We start from the raw sequence: 21370 nt of genomic DNA, 5'->3' as shown, positions 1-21370 counted from the left end.
TTCGTTTTTTTTAGGCACAAGAAGCAACCACAATTGTGTGTAAAGAGTTAAAGTTTAAGGGGGCTGAGGGGTATTCACTAAAATCAGACTTAACTTAAAATAATCTTAAGTTTTTGTTAAACTTTAAGATCTCTAGGGTTCAAGATAGATCCCTAAGGATAGTAATTGAAGAACCTCCTGTAAGAATAAAATCAATTGCTGTTGCATACTTTTAGGTGAACTTCCTGTAATGTGAATTCCAAAGCCCCCCTTTTCCCCCAGGATTCCTGATTCTAGCCCTCTAACAACTGTGTCGTTTTGTATTCCACCGCAGAACCCATTTCGGCACCCAGCTTCTCCCTCACGTACTCTCTGATCTGCTGGAGTCGCTTATCTCCCCCACTGGTGCCCTCGGATGGCTCCGGCTTGGCCGCCCTCTTTCCGGGCCTCACTTTCAGGGCATGGGCATGGTAGTTGAAGGGACGATCGCCCTCCGCTTGAGATTCCTCCTCCAGATTGGCGGCATGTTGCTCCTGTTCCTGGACATGTTGCTGGTGTTGCTGATGCTGCTGCTGCTGATGCTGTTGCTGTTGCTGGTAGGGATAGGGATTGAAGATGACTTTCGTGTGAGTGGGTCGGGGATTGTTCTCCGTAATGGGAAGGTTGTGTTCGGGTTCCACTTCCGGTTCGGGTTGCTGTTCCGGGGCAGTGGGTGCCTCTCCCTCCGGCACATATATGGGCTCTTGCTGCTGCTGTTGGTGATGGTGATGATGTGGCTGCTGCAGTTGCTGATGTTGCTCCGGTTCTGGCTGGGCCATGGCTATCAAGTAGAGCTGCGGTTGCTGTTGCAAGTGCGATTGCGGTTGTGCGTAGTAGAACTGAGTGGGTTGCTGGTACTCCATGGGTGTGTAGTACTGCTGCGGCTCGTACTGTGGCTGTTGCAGTTGCTGCTGATGGCGACCCTTGTAGCTCTGGTAGACATCATCGATGGGGGCATACTGTACTGGTTGTGGTGCAGCCGTCAGCTGGTGGGTGTAGCTCACCTCCGGCTGATAGGCCACCGGCTCGGGAGGACCGTATTGCTGGGGCTCTGGGACATGTTGCTGATGGACTGGCTGGTGCTGTTGTTGCTGCTGCTGCTGCTCGGCCTCTTGCAACAGACTGAGATACTGAGCTGCCCGAATCTCCAGGTACTGCTGGAGGAGTGTCTGCAAATGGGCGGCATACTTGGCCGGTCCTGGAATCCGCAGCACTATCACTGGCTCCTGGTAGCCACCAGCCTCGGCCTCGTCGTGTGGCAAGTCGATTTGCGGTTGCTCAGGTGCCGTGTGCTGTGGTGCTTGGGTTTCGTAACTGGTTTGGGGCTTCAGTTCGTAGGAGTAGGACGGTTCAATCGTAACACTCGTCACATGTTCATGGTTGTGGGGTTTCTGTGGCGAGTGGTGTTGCTGTGGCTGCTGCTGTGGTGGTGGTGGGGCCTCCTCTTCCAACTCCTCCGGCAGTGGCTGTGGATGAGCAAAGCCCGATGGAATGTCATGCTGGGAGTAGGGATAGAACATGAACTTGGGTGGTGTGTAATCATAGCCAGGATGGGAGTAGCCATAGCTGGAATGAGAAATAAAATATTACACTCTATACAGTCTTATGGAAACAGTCTCCAAAGCTTACCCCAAATCTCCTTCAATAGTCCTCTTGCTATTCTTTCCACCACCTGACGTCGTGGAGTTATCCCTCTCCACCTTGATCTTGATTTTATTTCCATGCAACTTGAACTGCCTGTCCAATTCCTTAATGAATTCCAGATCATCTGCTGGCAGATTTCCGAAACTCTCCGCCAAAGCTGGTGCTGATCCTGGAGCTTTCGTGGTGGTAGTCCGGGTGCCCGCTTTTGTGATCTTCACTCGTGGCTTACTGGGCTTGGTGGTGGTGCCCCGGCTGGTGCTGGTGCTGGCTGCCACGGTGGTGGGGGTCTTGGTGGGTCGCTTTTTCAGAGTGGTTACCTTTTTGGGATAGCCACTGGAGCCTTTGGAGCCGCTGGGCTCCGATTGGCTGAGACCATTGGCCAAGCACAGTAGAGCACTTAGAGTGCCCTGGAAAGGGAAATAAATTTTCAAAGTTTGTAAAATTTATTTTAAATATTTAATTTTTAACTTTCCCGTGAGAATTTCTTTTTAATTTATAAAACCACCATGTTTCAGAGTTAAAACCATAAAAATAATAGAGTTTGCAATGCAATGGATTGTGCAAATCCCCGGCTTTTGTTCAGGCTTGGATCTTTGTTTGATTTTCTTTATTTATTTCTTTAGGTTGGAGTCTCTATTTATGTTTTTTTTTTTGGGGCTCAAGGTGACGAGGCAAAGACAAAAGGGGAGTCGAAGCACAAAAGCTGTGGGCCATCGAATGGTCTCGATTTCGATTTCGATCTCAATATCGATCGTAAAGCCATCAATATAAATACTTGGATACACACGTTGGAGTTTCACATTTGACATTTCATCAAGTAAGTTGTGTTGATGGTTGTGTTTTTGGGTTTTGTAATTGAATCTCTTGTGGTTGGGCTACCATTTCAGTCGCGTTTGTGTCTTGAGTCTTTCGTTTTTTTATTTTTTCTGCAGATGGTGACAGATAATGTTTAATGGCTAATGGTTGTTGGCCATTCATCGATCAGATGCGTCAAATAAACGATTATCTGGGTGATGGTTCGCGATGGGTTATGGTCAATTATGTTTTAATTTTAAAAAAATATTATCCCTTTAAATAGTCTTTAATTTAGTATTTTATTTTATCTTCATTATTGCCGAATACTCGTTGTTAAATAATTAGTAATTGCCACACTAATCGTGGCATTAATTTTTGTGCAACCCATACCCACACCTCTCCCGATGTTCGGCATTTAAATTCGCGTATCTGTCGGATAGTTAACTTTTAATTGCATTTTGTCACTCAATTAAAAAGAGAGTGTGTGTGATTAAAAAAAAGAAAAAAAATAAAAATTGGAAAACTGGGACACTGTGTCAAGTCATTTTAATAGTCGTTGTCGGCTCATGTTGCTTATGTAGCAGGAAGACTTTTTCGGCAGACTTGCCACACAACCACTAAACTAGCAACAAAGCACAACAATTTTTTGTCAAATGTGCTTTTTGCTATGGGATCCGAAACAGAAGAGTTTCCCCCTCCCCCTTCTTTTTTTTTTTTTTGTAAGTTATATAAGCAACTAGTTGGATCTGTCTGCTTTTTCGCATTGATTTATCTCTGCCAACTATTTTGAGTAATAATTTAGTTTAATTGCATCAGTCGTTTGCCTTTCACTTGGGTCACTAAATTATTACAACAAATGACCATAAAACAGAATCTGATTCATTTAAGCAGATTCTGCTAATGAACTTTCTAGATAAAAAAATAAAACAAAAAAAATTAACTGAAATAGTAACAACTTGAGGCAAATGAACGTCACGCAACGCGTGCAAATTAGTTGTTTTTTTATTTCTCAGTCGGTTTTTTTTTGGTTTATTGTTTTTTTTTTTGTCAGTCTTTGATGTTGCTGCTTGGCTTTCATTGTTGCATCATCCGCATCAGAGCAACAGCAACAGCAACATCAGCATCAAAGCAACAATAAAATGTAAATTAGACAACTACTGATTATCCTGCCAGTGGCGGGCACTTTGGCATTTGCTATTCAGGCACTGAGCCGCCTTTCTTCTATTTTTCTAGTTGCCAGTGTAATAACTTTATGTAACCATACGAGTGGGGCACACAAAAGCCACAAAACAAGTTCTGGTTTTAAAGTTTTTTTCCTTAAAAACAGTGCAAGGAAAGAAACTGCAAGTTGAAATAGAATAAGTGGGGGCTTATTCTCCAAATTAAATAAATAAATAGGGTAATAGGTGGAAATGTTAGTCAAGTTTTCCTAATTTTCAAAACTAAAAGTTAAGTTTCCTTGTCTTATCTATATCATGGTCTAAATTTTGGTTTCAAATATTAAGAAATAATACCAAAGGTCTACGGTCTAAGGCTTTTAATGGGTTTCTTTTTTAAATTAGTTCCTCTTTTTGTTTAAAATTGCTTTAAAATATACCAGAACTACTATGAAACTTTGAAGAAGTGGTTTATTTAATTATTTTAGCCTTTAAAATACTAATATTCCATATATATGATTAATTAATATTGTTTGAATAGTTTTAATTATTGGGGTTAAAATACGCACAAGTTGAATGATTTGGTTTGACTAATTAATGGAGTTTGAAGTTTAAAATATAAAATAAGTAAAGGCCATTAATTCTCTAGTTAATTTAAAGAAGGAAATATTAAAAATTATCAAAAAAGCCTAAAGATATATGTTTATTTAAAAAGATATTTAAATAAAACCCTTCTAGCCATTTCCTTCAACAAGCCCCCTAAGAAAAGTTTCCAACCCAATCTTAAGTAATTTTTCTATAAACTTTCCAGCCAATTAAATATTATTTACAGTGTTTTAATTAACATAAACGGATGTCTTTCGCATTTTTCATACCAGAACAAAAAAGCATACTATAACCCCCCGCCACTAAACTACTTACAAGATCAGGTCTTAATAGGAAACCCCTAAGAGAGCTTGAGACTTAACCAAGCCCGTCCAATTAGCAGACGATAAGCGGATAAAAATGCCAGATAGCCCACCAAGAGATTGATGATTAAAAAATAAGAAAAAAAAAAAGCTAGAAATAAAAAACTTGCAACAGGAAAAAGTAAAAGGGGCAAGGGCAGGGTCTACAGTTGTAAGGGCAACCAAGCGTCAAGGAAGAGGTCAAGATTTTCAGGTTTACATGATTTTTTGTTGGTGGTGGGAGGGAGGTATGGAATCTTTCCGGGGTTCATTGCATTTGTGGATCCAACACTCTAAACCAAGGGGGTTGAGTGAACCCCACACATTGCAAGCCACAATGTGCAACATCCAGCCAGCAACTTGCAACAGCTTTCCCAGCTGACCAAGCCGGCTAGGCAACTGTGCCGCCACTTGAATGCAAATTAATTTGTCAGCCAGTTTTGCACAATTTTTTTTTTGTGGGAGTTTTTTTTATTTTTTTATAGACGGGGGAGTGGGTGGAATGATTTCCGTATTTTTTTTTCATTCGGAGATTGTGCAATCTTACCAAAATCAAAGCTAATCTCATGATGTGAACACACTACTGGTTTTTCAGATAAAAATATTAATTTTATTTAAACACTTTCGTTGATTTTTTTTTGGAAGAAAAGTCTTTTTTGGCACAAAAAAAATAATAAAAAAACACTTATTTTTTATAAAAAAATAAATCACAAGAGCCGTGGATTATACGATTCTTTTTCGATCGAGAGGTTTTATTTTGTATGGGGTTTATAGTTTTTGGATTTATAAATTATATAGAAATTAGATCGGAGGAGCGATGTCGGCGTTCAAAAGTCGCGCCTCTTACTGCGGATGGCGCTGACGATGTTCGCGGTTTTTATATGGCGACCGTAGCACCACCCCGACTACATACAGCAACATCAACAACTTGGTCTTCGGTCTTCGGGTTGCATCAAAATGGAATCGGATTTTCAGTTTCAGATTCGTAAACGAAGTTGGAGTTGGTTAGCCAAAAAAATAACTTAAAGAAGAAGCTAAAAATAAAGCTAAAGCTTAAAACTAAAACTAGAGACTAAAAGCAAAAAAATAGAGTTTTTTTTTTCTTTTTGCGGAACGACCAATGACACAGCACGTAGCACGTAGTTGTATCTGTATCTGTGTTTATTGTCTCGACATCTGAAAGATATACGGGCATAACTGAAGGTGTAGGTTGCCTGGGATTGCCCCAAAAAAAGAAAACAGTAAACAAAATGCAACAAAAAAGGGAAATGTTGTCTAAGAGAAGTTTATTTTTCTTTTTGGTTTTAAAAAATTAAAAAATTTCTTAGGGAAATGGTTTTTTAATAAAATAGGGAAGTGTTTATTAATGTTTGTAGTAGTTTTCTGACTAGAATAAGGATTATAAATACAGTATTGATTATGGAAAATTATAAGAAAGAAACTAGTATTCATTAATATAATTAGCTTGCTTTTTTAGTCTAAAGAATTAAGCAATAGACCTAGTCTTCTAAAAACTTTTACAGATATGTATTAAAATCTAGTTAAATAGATTTTAAACATTTTTCTTTACAAAAAAAAAAACGTAGGCAAGAAACTCAAAAACCACTTATGTAAGGAACCGTCAATTCACTTCTAACTCTTAAAAATATAGTTTTTTTTAGACTAGTCTTCTTAAAACTTGCACACGTAAGTATTATGAGCCGGTTTGTTGGATAACAGAATATATATCCCTAAACTCTTAAAAACCAAAAAAAGAAACTAAAATAACCCTTCATATAAGGAACTATTATCCCACTTCCAACTCTAAAGAACCTTATAAAAAATCACTTTTTAATCATTTTAATAAACTTAATAAACTTGAAAGTGAATCAGAAAACCATTGTTAATCAATATATGTTTCACACGATGAGAATTATTTATAAAACGACCTTGTGATGCCATGGGAGAGCTACCTTTCACAAAAGGGCTCTGAAAAAATGAAAGAAAAAAACCAAAAAAAAAACAAAAGCAGATCGAAAAACCTTTCGAATTTCTTCAAGAGACAAGATATAAGTTTTTCCAGTTCAAGTTCAAAGTCATAAAGACAGATACGAAAAATTGGCGCAACTTTTTAAACAAAATGACAAAAGGTATATACGTATATATTTTCTGTTCCAACATTAACTGGGATGTCCGATTCCAGCATTTTTGCCTTTCATTTTGAGTGAATAGATTTAATGGTTGGTCTGCTTTTGTATGTCTGGTCTGGCTGGGGCGATGTTGTTGTGGGTTTCATTATAATGGAGCCCAGCCACCACACAGATCCAATCGAAATAGAAACACAAAATTTGCATGAAAACAATTGCAGATTGCAGATGAGGAACAGGTCGAGGGGGATATGTCGGAGTGAGAGTAGTTTAATTGGCGCATTAACTTGTCTTCGCTCTTGGGCTTGGCTTAGCCCGGGTTTAAAGCCAAAAAGTAGTAGTAGAGAGAGAGAAGAAATGGCATAACAAACTGTGTTTCAAACTCATTTTGTAAGATGTTTTGTCACAAAAACCGATAAAAACTTAAAGATAACTTCCAACTCGTTCGTAATAACAATGAAAGTATTTCGAACTCTGGGTATCTACAGGGTATCTTCAAATCGTTTCAATAATTGCATTTTCTGTTTTTTGCTTGCCTTGATCATAGAAATAAAAGCAATTGCCAGCAAGTTTTTCAATCTTTTGTGCTCTTTTAACCCACAGACTTTCAATCAGAGATATAAACAGATATATATATAGAAATATCCAATCTTTCAATGCAACAATAAACCAAAACGAATCGAAGAGGCAGCTAAGCAAATACCCATAAATTTCACAATCTGGAAGCCTCAACCTTAGTTCATTGTTTACTCCATAAAGCTGCAACAATGTCACTTGGTCATACTGCCGCTTTATTATTATTATTATAATTATTATTATTATTTTATTTATTATTATCATGAGGCTTAAAGTAAAGCCTACGTTTTGTGGTATGAAAGGGCTGACCGTGGGCCGGAACAAAAGGGTCAGATTTATGGCAAAGTTGACACAAACTAGAGCTTAATATTTGACCCCAAAAGAAGGTCACTGGCCTGATCAAGACTTTCGGATTTCTTATAAGGTTTATGTCGAGGTTTCTTTCAGTGCACCGGAATATATTTTGCAGCCAGGAAGCTACCATCAGGTAGCTATCACACCCTTTAAGCCGGGGCAGGGCATCTTCTCTCCCAAGCATACTTAATGGGTGACAAACAATGCAGCAATTTTGTGGCAATTTTGCCTGTGGCAGCTTCATTAACAGCCATGAGATGGCTGAAACGCAACACATTCAGTACACAGCTTCAGCTTCCACTATAGTGATGATCATGATGATGATGATGATGATGTTGCCACTGCAACACAGGCAACACAAACAAAAACATTACATTTTGCAGCATCTTTGCTTCCTACTTGCATAAATCTTCACCAGACGTCTGGCTTTTGGATTTCTGTATTTTTTGCTTCTTTATTTTTATTTTTATTTGGATACTTTTTTTTTTTCTTCTACGGATTTGGAGGCTGCATCTTCAGAGTAAGGCACACTGCCACACAAATCATAATTTTTGTGGCCACTCGGCAGTGGCATCGTAATTGTTTGCTATTGCTTGCTGTTTGGTTTATGGTCGCGATTACGTGAGCAACATCAAAGCTATACATATAAGTATCTATATAGTGGATAGATTCGAGTTGAGCTCATTGACAAAGTCACATATTGCACATTTGATTCGATTGGCTTCGCTTTTGGCCTGGCTCTAAATGGAGAGGCTCTGCCATCTCGAGATGAAGCGCCGGAGATTGGCCACCAAAGATGCTACTGCTTGGCCTGGGTTATGTGATCTGCCAGAGGTAGCTAATTTTGACGGTCGAGGAAGCTAGTTTTTGGTTGGAAAAGCTTTCAAGATTTTGCTTTAATATTTGATATTGTATTCCTCCACTATTTTAGAGAAGATTTACATTCATAACCGAACTAACCCAAGAAAACTCTTCCATAAACTCTCCCATATACCCTTTAATAAAATGGTCTTGCAAATTTCCGTACCCCTTGAGCATATTTGTCAAACCAAAACAGCTTTGAAGCTAACAAGATGATTGGCTACTTAGCCCAGTTTAATTAATCGCAGATGCGGTTAAACATACATATTAAATATTAACACGAGGTGCCTTGCTTAACCTGATTTTTCGGATATCTTCGATCAAAGGCATGGTCTGTAATTAATCCAAGCAGTATTTGGCAATAGAAACCCACTTATGTCTGTTTGCTGCAATAAATATTCGTTTTAATATATTTCGTAATAAAATAAAAAATTATTAAACTATAAAAATAAAAAAAAATAGAAAACAAAACACTAAACATTTTCGTTCAAGGGCCTCAGAGCTTTCTTAACGATTCTCGTTCGGTTGATATCCTGTGGGTCCTTCGAGTCCCTCTTGAATAATCGCAAATGTGGCGGAGCTGGATACGCCAAGGTCTGTCGATGAATGGGTCGGAAACCCCCCGTACTTCCGGTCTCTCCCCGCTGCTCCCGCGTCAACCGGATCACTTCCCAACTGGGGATGTAAGAGTCCAGTAGGGACTTGGAGTTCCGTCCGGCAAACAAGTCCGGCGTGGGATCCGGCTGCGACGGGCGGAATGAGGAGGGGGGCCTTCGGGTCGTAATGCTGACGAAACTGGGGGGATATGGCAGGGGGATACGGGGTCCGTTGGCGTAGTGTCGTTGCGGGGGCGTGGCCGGGGCGTAGGCGAATTGTTTGGACTGCTGCACCACCAGGGGGGCAGCCGGCACCTTCGATGGTCGTCCCTGGGTGAAACCGTATATAAACGGTGGCCTTCCATTGCCGGGCGGTGGCAGGGGGCGTGGCACTGGCAGTGGCAGCGGCAGTGGCAAGGGCAGAGCATTACTTGCCACATATGGAACACTGTTCAAGCCCAATTCCAGATCATAAGGCACTATGGGTTTCAGAAATCTATTCGCCACCGTACTTGTGGCAGTTGTGGGCGTTGCAACAGTGGGCGTGGCAGTGGGTCCCCTAAAAAGAGAAAGAAATCGGGGGAAAAGATTAAGTTAAAAAAGGGAAATAATAGCCGACCATTTGTCGGAAGCCAATGGGCATTGATTGTAAGTGAAAATAAACGAGGCATTATTTCAACACTTTTATTTCCACAGCCACTAACTAATCGCAACTACTAGCAACTAACTAACTAACTAGCTAACTAGTTTAGTCATCAGTCATTAGTCGGTTGAAAGCGGTTGTTTTGCAAAGCGGGAATAGAGGGAATGGGGTGCATGATTAGCCCATTTCTTCCAGTATTTTCATTTTCATTTCCATTTCCGATTCCCCAAGCGCTAATTTGCACGTCAATCGAATGGCCAATCAAGTCGATCATTAGGGGCTCTTTGCATATCAATCAGGGCATCCTGATAATCGTTATTAGCTTTTCACTAAGTGGGGCTTACTAAGGGCTTTAAAATAGTGTTTCTTGGGTTAAGTTAAGGCTTTTAAATAAAAAGAATGACTGTGTAAAGATAATTTAAACTAAAATAGAGAAGGTTTTTTAAAGAAAGATTTAAAGTTAAAAGTTTAAAAGTAAAGTAAGATTTAACCAAAATTTAATCATTTTTAAAACTTGTTAAAAAAACAATGAAGCTTTTACTGCATTAATGTAATAAATATAGACCCATTAAGAGATACAAATCAATCTTAGAAGTAGTAGAAAAAGGTCGTTAGGAAACCTCTAAGTGGTTTTTAAAAGAAAAGCTTGTATTTAAGCTATAATTTATAGCTTTTATTTTAAACTTCAAGCCAAGCTTTAAGTTTTGTACAAAGTTTCAAGTTCGAAACTTAGGTTTTAAGGATTTTTTCTGAAACCAAACTTGGTATTTAATCTTTAAACTTTAAAATTTAATATATAAATAAAATTAACAATAGTCTGAACTTTAATTTAAAGTACTTAAGTAATTACTAAAGTTTAGTAAGTTAAACACATTGTTTTGAAGTAGTTTCAGTTAAAAAACTATAACTAAATTCAATTTAAAGTTCAATTATTAAATTTTTTATAAAAGAAACATATATATTTCAAAGATATTCCCCTTTTAAAAATACTTATCTTCTAATATAAGTCAATATTTTAATTCTCCCACAAGCTCCTAAGCTTTGAAGTTTTCAAAAACCCAAGTTCGTGTCTTAAGTCTTTTGTTTTCAAGAAGCTTTTATTAAAGTTTACAAACCTCAGACTAAAAAGCACTCTAAGCTTTTCAAAGCTTTCTTTCAAAACCAGATTTCACAAAAAATACCAAAAAATCTACTAAAGTTTTGCAAAAATACTCACACATAAAGCACTCCCGGCAGGCGGGCGGGAAAGGCGTAGCCGGCGCTTAGCTGCTGATGCTGGCGCTGCAGTTGCCGCAGCTCCTCCAGTTCCCGCTCCCTCTCCCGTTCTCGCAAAGCGGCATCTTGGACATAGCTGGGCGGCAGACTGGCCGCTACATCCGGTCGCCATTCGTAGTGATTCGGCAGGAGGGGCGGTCTGTTGAGGTCCTGCAAGTGCAGTTGATGCTGTTGCTGTTGTTCCTGCTCCCGTTCCAAGTCCTCCAGACGCAGGGGAAGTGGAGAGCGATCGTCATCATAGCCAGGCGGGGTCAGTACGGCCTGTGCAGTGGCCAGGGCCAGGATTAAGAGGAGCAATTGAGGTTGAAACTGAAAAAAATGGTGTAATAGGTTGTTTATTAATAAAATAAATAAAGTGATTGTCTTGAGAGTTTTTGTAAACAAACTACCTTTTACCAAAAAACATTGCCAAACCTTATAGCTTTTGTTATCAGTTTCCGTTTAAAAACTAAACCAAATTATTGTCCAACAAAAATTAATTTGAAAAGCCATTGGAATGCGACCTTGTGGCCTGAAAATTTGCAAGTGTATTCCCAGTTTCTTTTTGTAATAACTATTTTTGTTCACTGTCGGTTGGTGAAAGGTTTTGGTTTTTTATTTTTTATCTATCTATCTATATATTTTTTAACGCCTTTCGCTGCTTGTGGCTGTTGGGGCCACGCCCCTCAGCGCCTATTGATGCGTTTAATTGAGTTTAGCACAAAATTGCAAAAGGGCGTTGAATTTTAGTGATTCCCCCTTGTTGCCTTTTCTTCTTAGTAGTTTTAAGATAAAAATCCATTTTTTAAAAGCGAGACATATTAAGTGTGAAATTGTTGTGCAGGCCAAGCCCGTGGGTGCGATTACTTTTCGGTTGAAAACGAAAAAACGCCGAAAACGAACTGATCCACCTGTTGGTGAAGGCCACCGCGCCACTGATAAGCCTCTGGCAGAGTAGCCTTTCTAAAATTAAACAAAAAACTAATATATATATATACACTACTAGTTTTGTTGCAAAAATTTTGAGAAAAATCTCTGACCAAACAACTTATGAGCATTTGTCACGCAAAGGTGATGCCAAAAAGAAGCATTCCATGCGATGTTGCAACGTTTGCTCATGAAAACTAGTTGCAGTTGGCAAAAGTGTATTGCGTGCCCCAGTTTCTTGCTGGTTTTTGGGATTTCTGCAAAATGATTTGATGTTTTTATTTTATTTTTTTTTTGGTTTCTGTGGCGTCTAATGATCCCAACCGGGTCAAATGACATAAGACGATGCAAATGCAGCTTGATTGATGATTGAAGACGGCGCTAATGGAGTGCGCATCGTTAACACGCGTAATTTGCGCCTTAACATGAGCTTTTAAATTTAAACTAAAAAAATTGTAAAACCTAAAAAAAAAAAAACAAGATGAGGCGACCACACAATGTGTGAACAAAGGCAAGAGGCAGATTAGAAAAAAAAAAAACAAAAGACTTAAGACACAAACTGGCCGAGAGGGTCAATAAGTAAACTTCAATCAGTGACAAATGTAATGGTCAAGTTTACGAGTGGTAAATTCTAGGGCAATGTCAAGATTTATGTTATAGCTACTAATATTAACTAAATATACTAACTAAAATATTTAAATCTCTAAGCTTCTTGTCTTTAAATCCCTTTTGATAAACAATATATCATTTCTTTTTTATTTTTTATATATTTATATCACCTACCTCACCCTAAAAACTTTCCCCGCCTTTTGTCTTAGGTTTTTTTTTCAATAAATAATACCCTTTCTATACTTTTTCTATTTATTTTTGATCTTTTTTCAATCGTTGACATATCATCAATCAATTCACAGACCATGAAATTGTCTCATTAAAGCCACTTTGTTTTCAAACAACTCACTTGCCTCCGTTTTTTACATAGTTTTGGGTTTAGTATTTAATTATCATTGGTATTTCTTCTGTTTTTTTGTCAATTTCTTGTCAAAGTTGTGTAATATTTAACTTTAACCTCTATTAAGATTTTAATTAATTAAAGTTTTTGGTTTTTTCTTCAAGAAATATTTAGTTCAATGGCATGGAAATTGTTGATTAAATTAGAGCATCTTTAGGTTTAGTTTTTTTGATTAGATCAAGGTTTTTTAAAATGGTTTTTTAATTAGATATTTGAGATATTTAATAAGTTGTTTTTAAACTAATTTTTTAATTTTTATATAGAGTGAGTCTTTAATATATTTCCGATAGGCTTTTAGAGTTGATTGATTTTGGTCTTTGCTTTGAAGTTTTCATAAGAAATATATCTTTCAAATGTTTCTTAAAATAAAGCAAGGAAGTCTATTTAGAATCAAAGAATTTAAAAGCAAAGTAACTAGGAAATATTTAAAATTTATGAATTATGAATTTGAAGCCTAATATTAAAATATTTAAGATTTCCTGCTTCCTCTCTTGTAAGAACTTTAGTTTCAATAGCATACCTTTTTCCTTAAAATTCCATTAATAATCCTTTCTCAAAATTACTATTTAATAGTTTTGTAAGTAAAACCTAATTATATTAAGATCTAAAACCACTCAACCCTCTCTCCACAATTCCCCTGTTATGTCCACAATTTATATTCCATTTAAATGTTGCTTTCCTTTTGGCCATCTGGCATACGCACCATGACTCGTGAGTTTTTTGTTTTTATTTTCGTTAGTGGGCTAGTATCCCGTTTATGGTCTCCTCCGTTGATGATGATAGTAAAAAAGCGCCGAAATTGATGATGATGAGCCTGCTAGACCGCCTTGATCTGATCACTCCTTCGAGCCACCAATCAGCACCGACAACATTCACTTGATTTTTTGGTTTTACGCGGAAAATATATATAATTTTTTGTCAAAAAAATACACAAAAAATAAACCAAAAAAAAAATAATAATAGTTAAACACCCAAATAGTTTAAAGTCCGAAACTAAAAAAGGTGAAAAACAAAAACCAAAATAAAAAGATAAATGGAAAAACTAAACCGAACCGAGCGTGTGACGAGCTGTAAGGCGAATGCAATGGCGCGAAGCTCTGACACGGTGTTTTATACTGGAGGTTGGCCATCGAAATTCTCTCTAAACGAGGCCCAGCAACAGACATGGACTCTGTCTATCTGAAAGATACAAGATTTCGGTAACCAAGAGATGCAGATGAGCGAGGATCGCTCGAAGTAGACAAAGCAGCGTCGATTCGTTACGTTTGGATTGGATTGAATCCGTTTAGAGCTATGGCAATTAATTGAAAAAGGAAAGTAAAACTCTAAATTGAAATCATTTCAAACTCAATCAGCACCGCCCAAAAGCCAAACCAACAAAAGGCTAATTTACGCGCTTTAAAGTGTTATAACAACATCGAAACAAGTGAAGTTCAAGTAAAAAATGTAAGAAATAAAACCAAAAATGAAAAAAAAAACATGACCATTAATCGAGTTGTAGTTTTTCTAGTGAATTTTTTGTGTTTAAATTTCGAGCATCGATAACCGCTCATTTCCGTTGTTGCTCCTAAGAAACAGAAATTCATGGCAAGTGCCCAGACTGACCGTCATCCAAATCCCATTACTAGGGATTCACCGCCATGGGGCGTCTTCGTTCGGCCAGCATCATTATGATCATGCCACACATATGTACAGCATATCTGGGGAGTCATCATCATCGGCATTGGCAGTGCATCGACTCTGATTGAAAGTGAATTGTGGCACTCAGTGCCTGTGCTTGTGCCGGTGCTTGTGCCAGTGCCAGTGTACTAGTGCCCCAATGGTATTGGCCCTCTTGATAGATACTCTTTAAAAGATTAAGAGTATATTGGCTAGGTTACTGGGGATCTAATGGATCTAATTTGGTAGTTTAGAATGTTTTGGGCTTGAAAGGCTTGTCTTGTAGGAAAGGTTCTCATATCTCCCATAAAAAGTTGTATATAAACCCTTTAAGGTTTATATATGTTTTGTAATTTTCAATCTTATATACCATCTACATATATATACATACCTTATCTAATATTTTTTATATGTTTTCAGGAAAACTTAAGTTTAGTCAAGATCAAGATATGTATGATGTTATATGTATATAAAGTCTTCTATATGCTTATAGACTTTTGGGGTAAGTCACTTAACATTATACTACCTTTATTTATTACATTTTATTGATATGTATATCGATTAATATCGATACCATAATCGAAGAAACCCCATACAAATCTTGTGGAAAAAGAGTAAATCGATAAATGTCGGTATAATAGAAATTAAAAGAAACTCCCCTTTTTTATTAAGTATATAACATATCAACAGGAAAACCTTGAAAAGCTAGTGTAAAAGCAAATAAATCGATAAATATCGATAATATAATAAAAATTATAAGAAAACTAAACCTTTATTTGTTATATTATCTTGATTTATAAATAATTCCAATAATATACAAGAAACTATAATTTAAACCAACGAAAACATCTATAAAATCGCACAAATTGATAAATATCTATAATATATTAAAATTTTAAAAAACACCAACAGAAAACAAAATCCTTCAAACCTAAAAAGAGTATTTAAGCTTCGTTAATCTTATCTTCCAAACCCACAAAGATCAAAAGCCCTTTGGCCATTTGCTCCACTTAAGTGCGGCAAGTGAAAGATGTGTAGAGTTGAGACCGAAATGCCGACCGAAAGGCCCCTCCCTATCAAGTGAAGGTAATGAAAGCTCCGATTTCGATTAAAGCCAGTTAATGCCAAATGAATTTGTCAAATTGTGACAATTAGGTGTAGACAAGAGAGATGAAATGGCTTGCAGCACTCTGACGCAACCACCAAGGTTGTTGGTGGGTTACTTTTTCGCTTTTAAGTGAACACTTTGTCCAAGGTGGCCGCATGTCCGATGAAGTCTAAGCCCCAGCTGTAACCCTAGCCATGTGTTATGTGTTATATGTTTATGTACTAAGTCTTTCTCTGTTCCGGTTGGACTTTCACGCCAAAAAAAAAAAAAAAACTAAATAGACAAAAAGGTAAAATCTAAACAATGGCACTGCATTCTGTGTCCGCCAGTTGGTACGCGACCTTGTTGGTTACCAAAATGTGTGTTTACTTTATGTATTTTCTTGTTTTTTATTTTTTTTTTTATTTTCCCGCCATGCAAATAAACAATCTAGATTCGGTAACCGGGTTGCGTTCGGTTGGGTCATCTATGGCTGTGAAAACGAAAGGTGAAAATGGTACTTTTTGAAGAACGACGCCCTCAATTGTGTCAACTCATGTGGCATTATGCAAACGAACCATGAATGAGTTAAAAAAAACTGAGTCAAGACTCTTCAAATTCTAAATATAATAAAGACTATTATACTATTATTTTGTTAAAACTTTTATTTGGATGTCTTTGTAGAAGAGTTAGAGTTGTGTAAGAAAATGTGAGACCATGGCTTGATTCTGGAATGGGTGATCTATGACCGGGCCCTTAAGTACAGATGACTGGCACTGGATCCTGATGCCTCGTGACCCATCGACGAGGCGGGAATGTATTCATTAAGGTTTAAGGAGAAGGCCGGAGGAAAGTGCTTGTCCTTGGCCTCACGATTGATTCTGTAACCCCGGAAAGCTCCAGCGGCAACGGCTGCTTGGGGATTGAGAGCTCCGGCAGCGGCATAGCCCTGGAGAGCTCCGTAATTCGGTGGCAGGGCACTCAACACGGTGGCTGTCCGGCCGGAGAAGTCCGGCTGTCCGCCGGCGGCAAGGGTGGGTGATCCTCCACCGGAGAGATAAGGACTGATGGGCACAATGATCGGCCGGGTGGGTATTAGCTGAAGATACTGAACCGTATTCCCGGTGCCGTCCTGCAGGGTCTGGGCTGGAAGGTACTGCATCAGCATGGGGGTGGAGGGCAGACTTGCCACACTCGGTGTTCCGGCCGTTTGCATCGGCGTGAAGTTGGTTTCCATTTCCGGCATTTTGTAGGATGGCTTGAAGGCACCCTCGCCACCCATTTGATTCTGGGCCGAGGCTTGGGTCATGTCGTAGCCACTGGCATAGGCACTGAGGGAATTCAAATGAACGGCCTCCTGTTGTTGCAACTGCAACTGCTGTTGTTGCTGCTGTTGTTGGACTTGTTGCTGCTGCTGCTGCTGCACTTGTTGCTGTTGCACTTGCTGGTGTTGCACGCTGTTGGGAGATTTGGAGCCTTTGCTGGAGATCTCAGGACTGGAGACTGGATTGGCCAGCAGCAGGTGTGGCAGCATCATCATTAGTTGCCACAAGATAAGATGGCACAACATCTACAAAAAAAAACAGAGGTATTCTTTTCAGTTGAAACACTAAATATTCTTTAAATATTCATCACTTTTTGGAGCATTTCTTTTATAATAAATCCACACTGAAAAAAAAAATGGAAACACTTTTCACCTCGCCGTTGTTGGGATTTCGGTTTTGGTTGCAAAACAAAAAAGTTAAGACTTGCACTTTTCGTGGCCAGCGACGCGCTTTGATTAACTCGACTGTGTTGCATGCCACGCTTTTATATCTCCCCTGATTGTGGCCAATTCCGTTGCAATTGCCGCAGCAACACTGAACAACAAACAACAAACAACAAAACAACTTCCAGAGGCAAATCAGTCTTGCCTGCCAGCCAGCCTGCCTGCCAGCCAGCCGTACATATTGAGGCACATCGAGTTTTTCACTTTTGCAATTCTGTGGAAGGCTGTTTGGTTGTTGCTGCATTGTTGCATGTTGCATGTTGTTCAAGTTCAAGTTTAGCCATCGATCAGGCATCAAAACAGCTAGTGTATTTCGTCTCTAATCCGGTTCCGGTCTTCCGAAATGGCTTTGCTTTCGGCTTTGGGGGGCGTGCCACAATTAGGCTGTGTAGTATGCTCGTATCGCCTCTTGCCACTTGCATCTTCCGCATTGCCACATGGCCATGATATGCTTAAACGGGTTTCATTTCGTTTCTTTTTATGTATTTGCGTCCAGCAGTGGTTGCCGTTGCCGTTTGTTTTATTGGTTTTTGCACTCAAGCTGGCACAATGGGATTAAAGGCGGCTCATTTGTTAACCCGCCACCTCATACGGGTTAAGCTAATGGGCTGTGCCACTAAAACGGAAGGTAAATGATTCATTTGTTAGATTTACTGGCCAAGATATGGCCTTCCCAGGGGGGCTATAAGCCAAAAACGCACTTTTTGAAGGGGTCTCCCCAGGAAAATTTGGAAAAAAATCGAAAAAATATTTTGTTGTCAGGTTGTGATGCAGAATGATGGAGATTTCAACCACAAATCGATTGAGGCATTCCTCGCAAGAATCGGATGAGAATTGGGCAAGATATGGCCTTCCCAGGGGGCTGGAAGCCAAAAACCCACTTTTTGAAGGGGTCTCCCCAGGAAAATTTTGAAAAAAATCGAAAAAATATTTTGTTGTCAGGTTTTGATGCAGAATAATGGAGAATTCAACCACAAATCGTTTAAGGTATTTCTCACGAGAATCGGATGAGAAATGGCCAAGATATGGCCTCCCTAGGGGGCTATAAGCCAAAAACCCACTTTTTGAAGGGGTCTCCCCAGGAAAATTTTGAAAAAAATTGAAAAAATATTTTGTTGTCAGGTTTTGATGTAGAATGATGGAGAATCCAACCACAAATCGATTGAGGCATTCCTCGCAAGAATCGGATAAGAATTGGCCAAGATATGGCCTTCCCAGGGGGCTGGAAGCCAAAATCCCACTTTTTGAAGGGGTCTCCGCAGGAAAATTTTGAAAAAAATCGAAAAAATATTTTGTTGTCAGGTTTTGATGCAGAATGGTGGAGATTTCAACCACAAATCGTTTGGGGTATTCCTCGCAAGAATCGGATAGGAATCGGCTAAGATATGTCCTTCCTAGGTGGCTACCCATTTTTACCCAAGTAAGTCCCGTTTATCTCCACACCGCCCACTGTAGATTAAAAAATAAAAAACCAGATGGCATTACTTAACCCATAAATTTCGCTATTGATTGGGCCGAACTGATATGCATATCAAGTGTTACTTGTTTGGAGATGTAGTGGCCAGGATAGTGGGTAGGATTGGGCGCTTCCGTTTCGAATTTAGTCAGGCGGTGAAGCTCTGGGTGGAACGGAGGTGGGAATAGGCTGAGCGGGTTGAGTGCTTGAGGGGCGGACCGAAGATGAAGGCCATGCCGCGGCGGTAGAGGTTGCGTCGCAGGTCGAGGAGGCCGCAGTGCACCTTGCGGGGCAGGGCGGTGGCCCAGAGGGTGAGCCACAGCAGGCAGGCTCCAATGAGGCCCGTGGTCAGGCCCAGGGTCCAGTATTCGCAGAACAAGAAGGTCTGATCCTCGACGCCCAGCGTTTGGAGGACGCCCACAATGGCGCACTGGCACAACGACTCCACGCGCCTCCACAGCTTGGTCAGGGTGATGTCCAGGACGAGGCAACAGATCCCAGCCTCCAGGAAGAGGGCACCCCACGAGGATTCCGGCGGATTAAGGGGACCGCCGCCTCCGCGGTTTCTGCCTCGCAGCTGAGTGGCCGGCGTCGAGGCGGGAAATATGTGAATGGCCTGAAGGAGAGCCACTATACAGGCGGAGAACAGCCAGGCTCCGATCAGGGGTACTCCGGCGGGTGTCTGGCGGAAGTAGTGGTAGTATGATATTCCCAGAACCGAATGGAACAGCACCGCAAGGCCCAGAGCTGAGAGGCGAGCCATTTTTTTCCTCTGTGCGTGTATTTTTTGGGAATCCGCTAGCAACCAGTTCCGGTTTCGAGCTCAACCGGAAGCCTTTTGAATTTTGTTGTTAAACTTTCGGTTTCTGTCAGTTTTCTTATATATTTTTGTTGATGCTTCTGGCAAAGACAGAAAGCAATCAATCTGCATTTAGGAATTTCAAAGTCATGCCAAGTGGAAATTTTACAAAAAAATGTGGTAGATTGGAGTGTGGGAGTAGAGAGTACTATACATAGGGGATATCTTGAAAGAAATGGTCTTGAGAAAAGCTTTTGTTTTATTAGATATTTGAATAAAAAATTTAATAAATGCTTGTTTTGTTAAAATTTTAATAAAGTTTTATTGCTTAAAGTCTTTAAAAACCAGCTTGAGTGAAAGAGTTTAAAAAATAGAAGCAGACAAGCCTTTATAAGCTGAAAAGTTTTAACTAAAAAGCTAATAAAATATAAATCTTAAAAACTATAAAAAGAACACTTAAATCGTAAGCTTTTTCTAATAAAATTTGTCAATTATTTACCATTTTATTAACTCACATTTTTTATCGTGTAATCGCAGTCACTGTCCCCGTCACAGTTGGAGTCACAGTCACTGCTGTAATTATCGCCACAAGTCAAACTGGCTTTGATGTCAAGGCCTTGTTTTCCTCATTTCCATTGGGCTCATTACGTGAGTGGCAAGTGGAAATGGGAAATGCGCTCAAAGTTGTCCGCTTACTTTCATTTTTCTTTGCTGAGCTTAAGACTTCAAGACTTGAAAGCTTTAAAAGTCAAGCTTTATTCATACGATCACATAAAGTTTTGGGTTACTAAGCTTTCTTAATTAAATCTTAGCCAAAGAATTAATTACAAAATCCTGTCATAAAAGAGAAGTCAGAAAAAAAAGAAAGGAAGTAAAAAAGCTGAAAATGATCCTATAATCCGTGGCATGCAACTGGATGCACAGCATAGCAAAGCGAAAACGCAAGTGTCCTGACATCCCAATCTGGTGCTGCTGCTCTGTCAGCAAGTCATAAATCTTCGGCTCCGACTGAACTTGATACATCAAAATGTTGGTCAAATTAAATTTCTTGCGCCTTTCTCGTCGAGCAGCAGCAGCAGCAGCTGCCAAGTAATTCGTCAAGCTGCTGCTTTGTCCTCCACCAGCGGCAGCTTCAACGTCCTTATCTCATCTTTGGGTGAGCATTGTTGGCTCTTTTCCTTCAGATCCTTGCCTTTTTCTCCTTTTCTGGCCATGTTCAAATGTCTGTCTTTGTTACACTTCTAAAAATTGTATAGTTTTGACTGTAAATTAGGTTAAAAGATGGGTGTTTTTCTACTTATTCGCCATTTTAAGGTTATTTTGAGGTTTGGCAGTGTGACCAGGTTCTAGATTATTACGCCACTTTGAAAAGAACAGAGTTAAATTATGATATAATGAGGTTGTTGGAAATTAGACTTATGTATATTGTAGAGTGTATTATGATTATAATCTTAAAATAATCTTAAAAAATGTCTGTTTTTCTTTTTAGTCGATTTTTTTAGGTTTTTTTTCCGATTAGACAATGTGACCAGCTCCTAACTTGAGGTTAGAAAGTGTGACCAGTTCATGAATGTTTCAAAAAGATGCCTTTCTTGAGAGATGTGAGAGTTATAATAAGACACACTAGCTTTATTTTAACTAAAACTTATATAATAAGTTCTACCATAATTATAACTATATAATCCTGAAAGAAG

The 21370-nt window shown here is 39.1% G+C and overlaps 4 protein-coding genes across 5 annotated transcripts; all 4 read right to left on the bottom strand.

The window, feature by feature from the left end:
* Positions 1-212: 212 nt before the first annotated feature.
* LOC108119640 (nuclear transcription factor Y subunit beta) lies at positions 213-5228 on the bottom strand. Its single transcript, XM_017232908.3, has 3 exons — positions 5109-5228; positions 1648-2069; positions 213-1584 (listed from the first exon to the last, which is right to left on the bottom strand). Exons 1-3 carry the CDS (start codon positions 5127-5129, stop codon positions 273-275), a joined length of 1755 nt encoding a protein of 584 aa, XP_017088397.2. The 5' UTR covers positions 5130-5228; the 3' UTR covers positions 213-272.
* Positions 5229-8870: 3642 nt separating this feature from the next.
* LOC108119634 (uncharacterized) lies at positions 8871-13985 on the bottom strand. The gene is made up of 3 exons (XM_017232902.3): positions 13611-13985; positions 10934-11301; positions 8871-9633 (listed from the first exon to the last, which is right to left on the bottom strand). The coding sequence occupies exons 1-3, from the start codon at positions 13611-13613 to the stop codon at positions 8952-8954; spliced, it is 1053 nt and encodes a 350-aa protein (XP_017088391.2). The 5' UTR covers positions 13614-13985; the 3' UTR covers positions 8871-8951.
* Positions 13986-16380: 2395 nt separating this feature from the next.
* On the bottom strand, positions 16381-17412 carry LOC108119629 (transcription factor btd). 2 transcript variants are annotated; one of them, XM_043209793.2, is made up of 3 exons: positions 17351-17412; positions 17056-17223; positions 16381-17010 (listed from the first exon to the last, which is right to left on the bottom strand). In XM_043209793.2, exons 2-3 carry the CDS (start codon positions 17221-17223, stop codon positions 16396-16398), a joined length of 783 nt encoding a protein of 260 aa, XP_043065728.1. In that variant the 5' UTR covers positions 17351-17412; the 3' UTR covers positions 16381-16395. The 2 variants fall into 2 exon arrangements, with proteins under 2 accessions (XP_043065728.1, XP_070138597.1); XM_070282496.1 differs by having other exon boundaries at positions 16381-17223.
* A 1490-nt stretch (positions 17413-18902) lies between these two features.
* Positions 18903-19782, bottom strand: LOC108119637 (uncharacterized). Its single transcript, XM_017232906.3, has one exon. It carries the CDS (start codon positions 19638-19640, stop codon positions 19026-19028), a length of 615 nt encoding a protein of 204 aa, XP_017088395.2. The 5' UTR covers positions 19641-19782; the 3' UTR covers positions 18903-19025.
* Positions 19783-21370: the final 1588 nt, after the last annotated feature.

This window comes from Drosophila bipectinata, chromosome XL (assembly GCF_030179905.1).
Source record: "Drosophila bipectinata strain 14024-0381.07 chromosome XL, DbipHiC1v2, whole genome shotgun sequence".
Taxonomy (NCBI): Eukaryota; Metazoa; Arthropoda; class Insecta; order Diptera; family Drosophilidae; genus Drosophila; species Drosophila bipectinata.
Note: the sequence above shows the minus strand (reverse complement) of the source record. Positions and strands in the feature narration are given on the sequence as shown.

Bases quoted from the DNA above. Each gene is read 5' to 3' on its own strand.
- LOC108119640 (XM_017232908.3), bottom strand. From the start codon at position 5,129: ATGAGATTAGCTTTGATTTTG. The intron at 2,070-5,108 runs GTAAGATTGCAC...TTCCCTTTCCAG, and splicing joins TGAGATTAGCTTTGATTTTG to GGCACTCTAAGTGCTCTACT. The intron at 1,585-1,647 runs GTAAGCTTTGGA...TTCTCATTCCAG, and splicing joins ACTATTGAAGGAGATTTGGG to CTATGGCTACTCCCATCCTG.
- LOC108119634 (XM_017232902.3), bottom strand. The intron at 9,634-10,933 runs GTGAGTATTTTT...TTCTCTTTTTAG, and splicing joins CTGCCGGGAGTGCTTTATGT to GGGACCCACTGCCACGCCCA.
- LOC108119629 (XM_070282496.1), bottom strand. From the start codon at position 17,223: ATGTTGTGCCATCTTATCTTGTGGCAACTAATGATGATGCTGCCACAC.
- LOC108119637 (XM_017232906.3), bottom strand. From the start codon at position 19,640: ATGGCTCGCCTCTCAGCTCTGGGCCTTGCGGTGCTGTTCCATTCGGTT.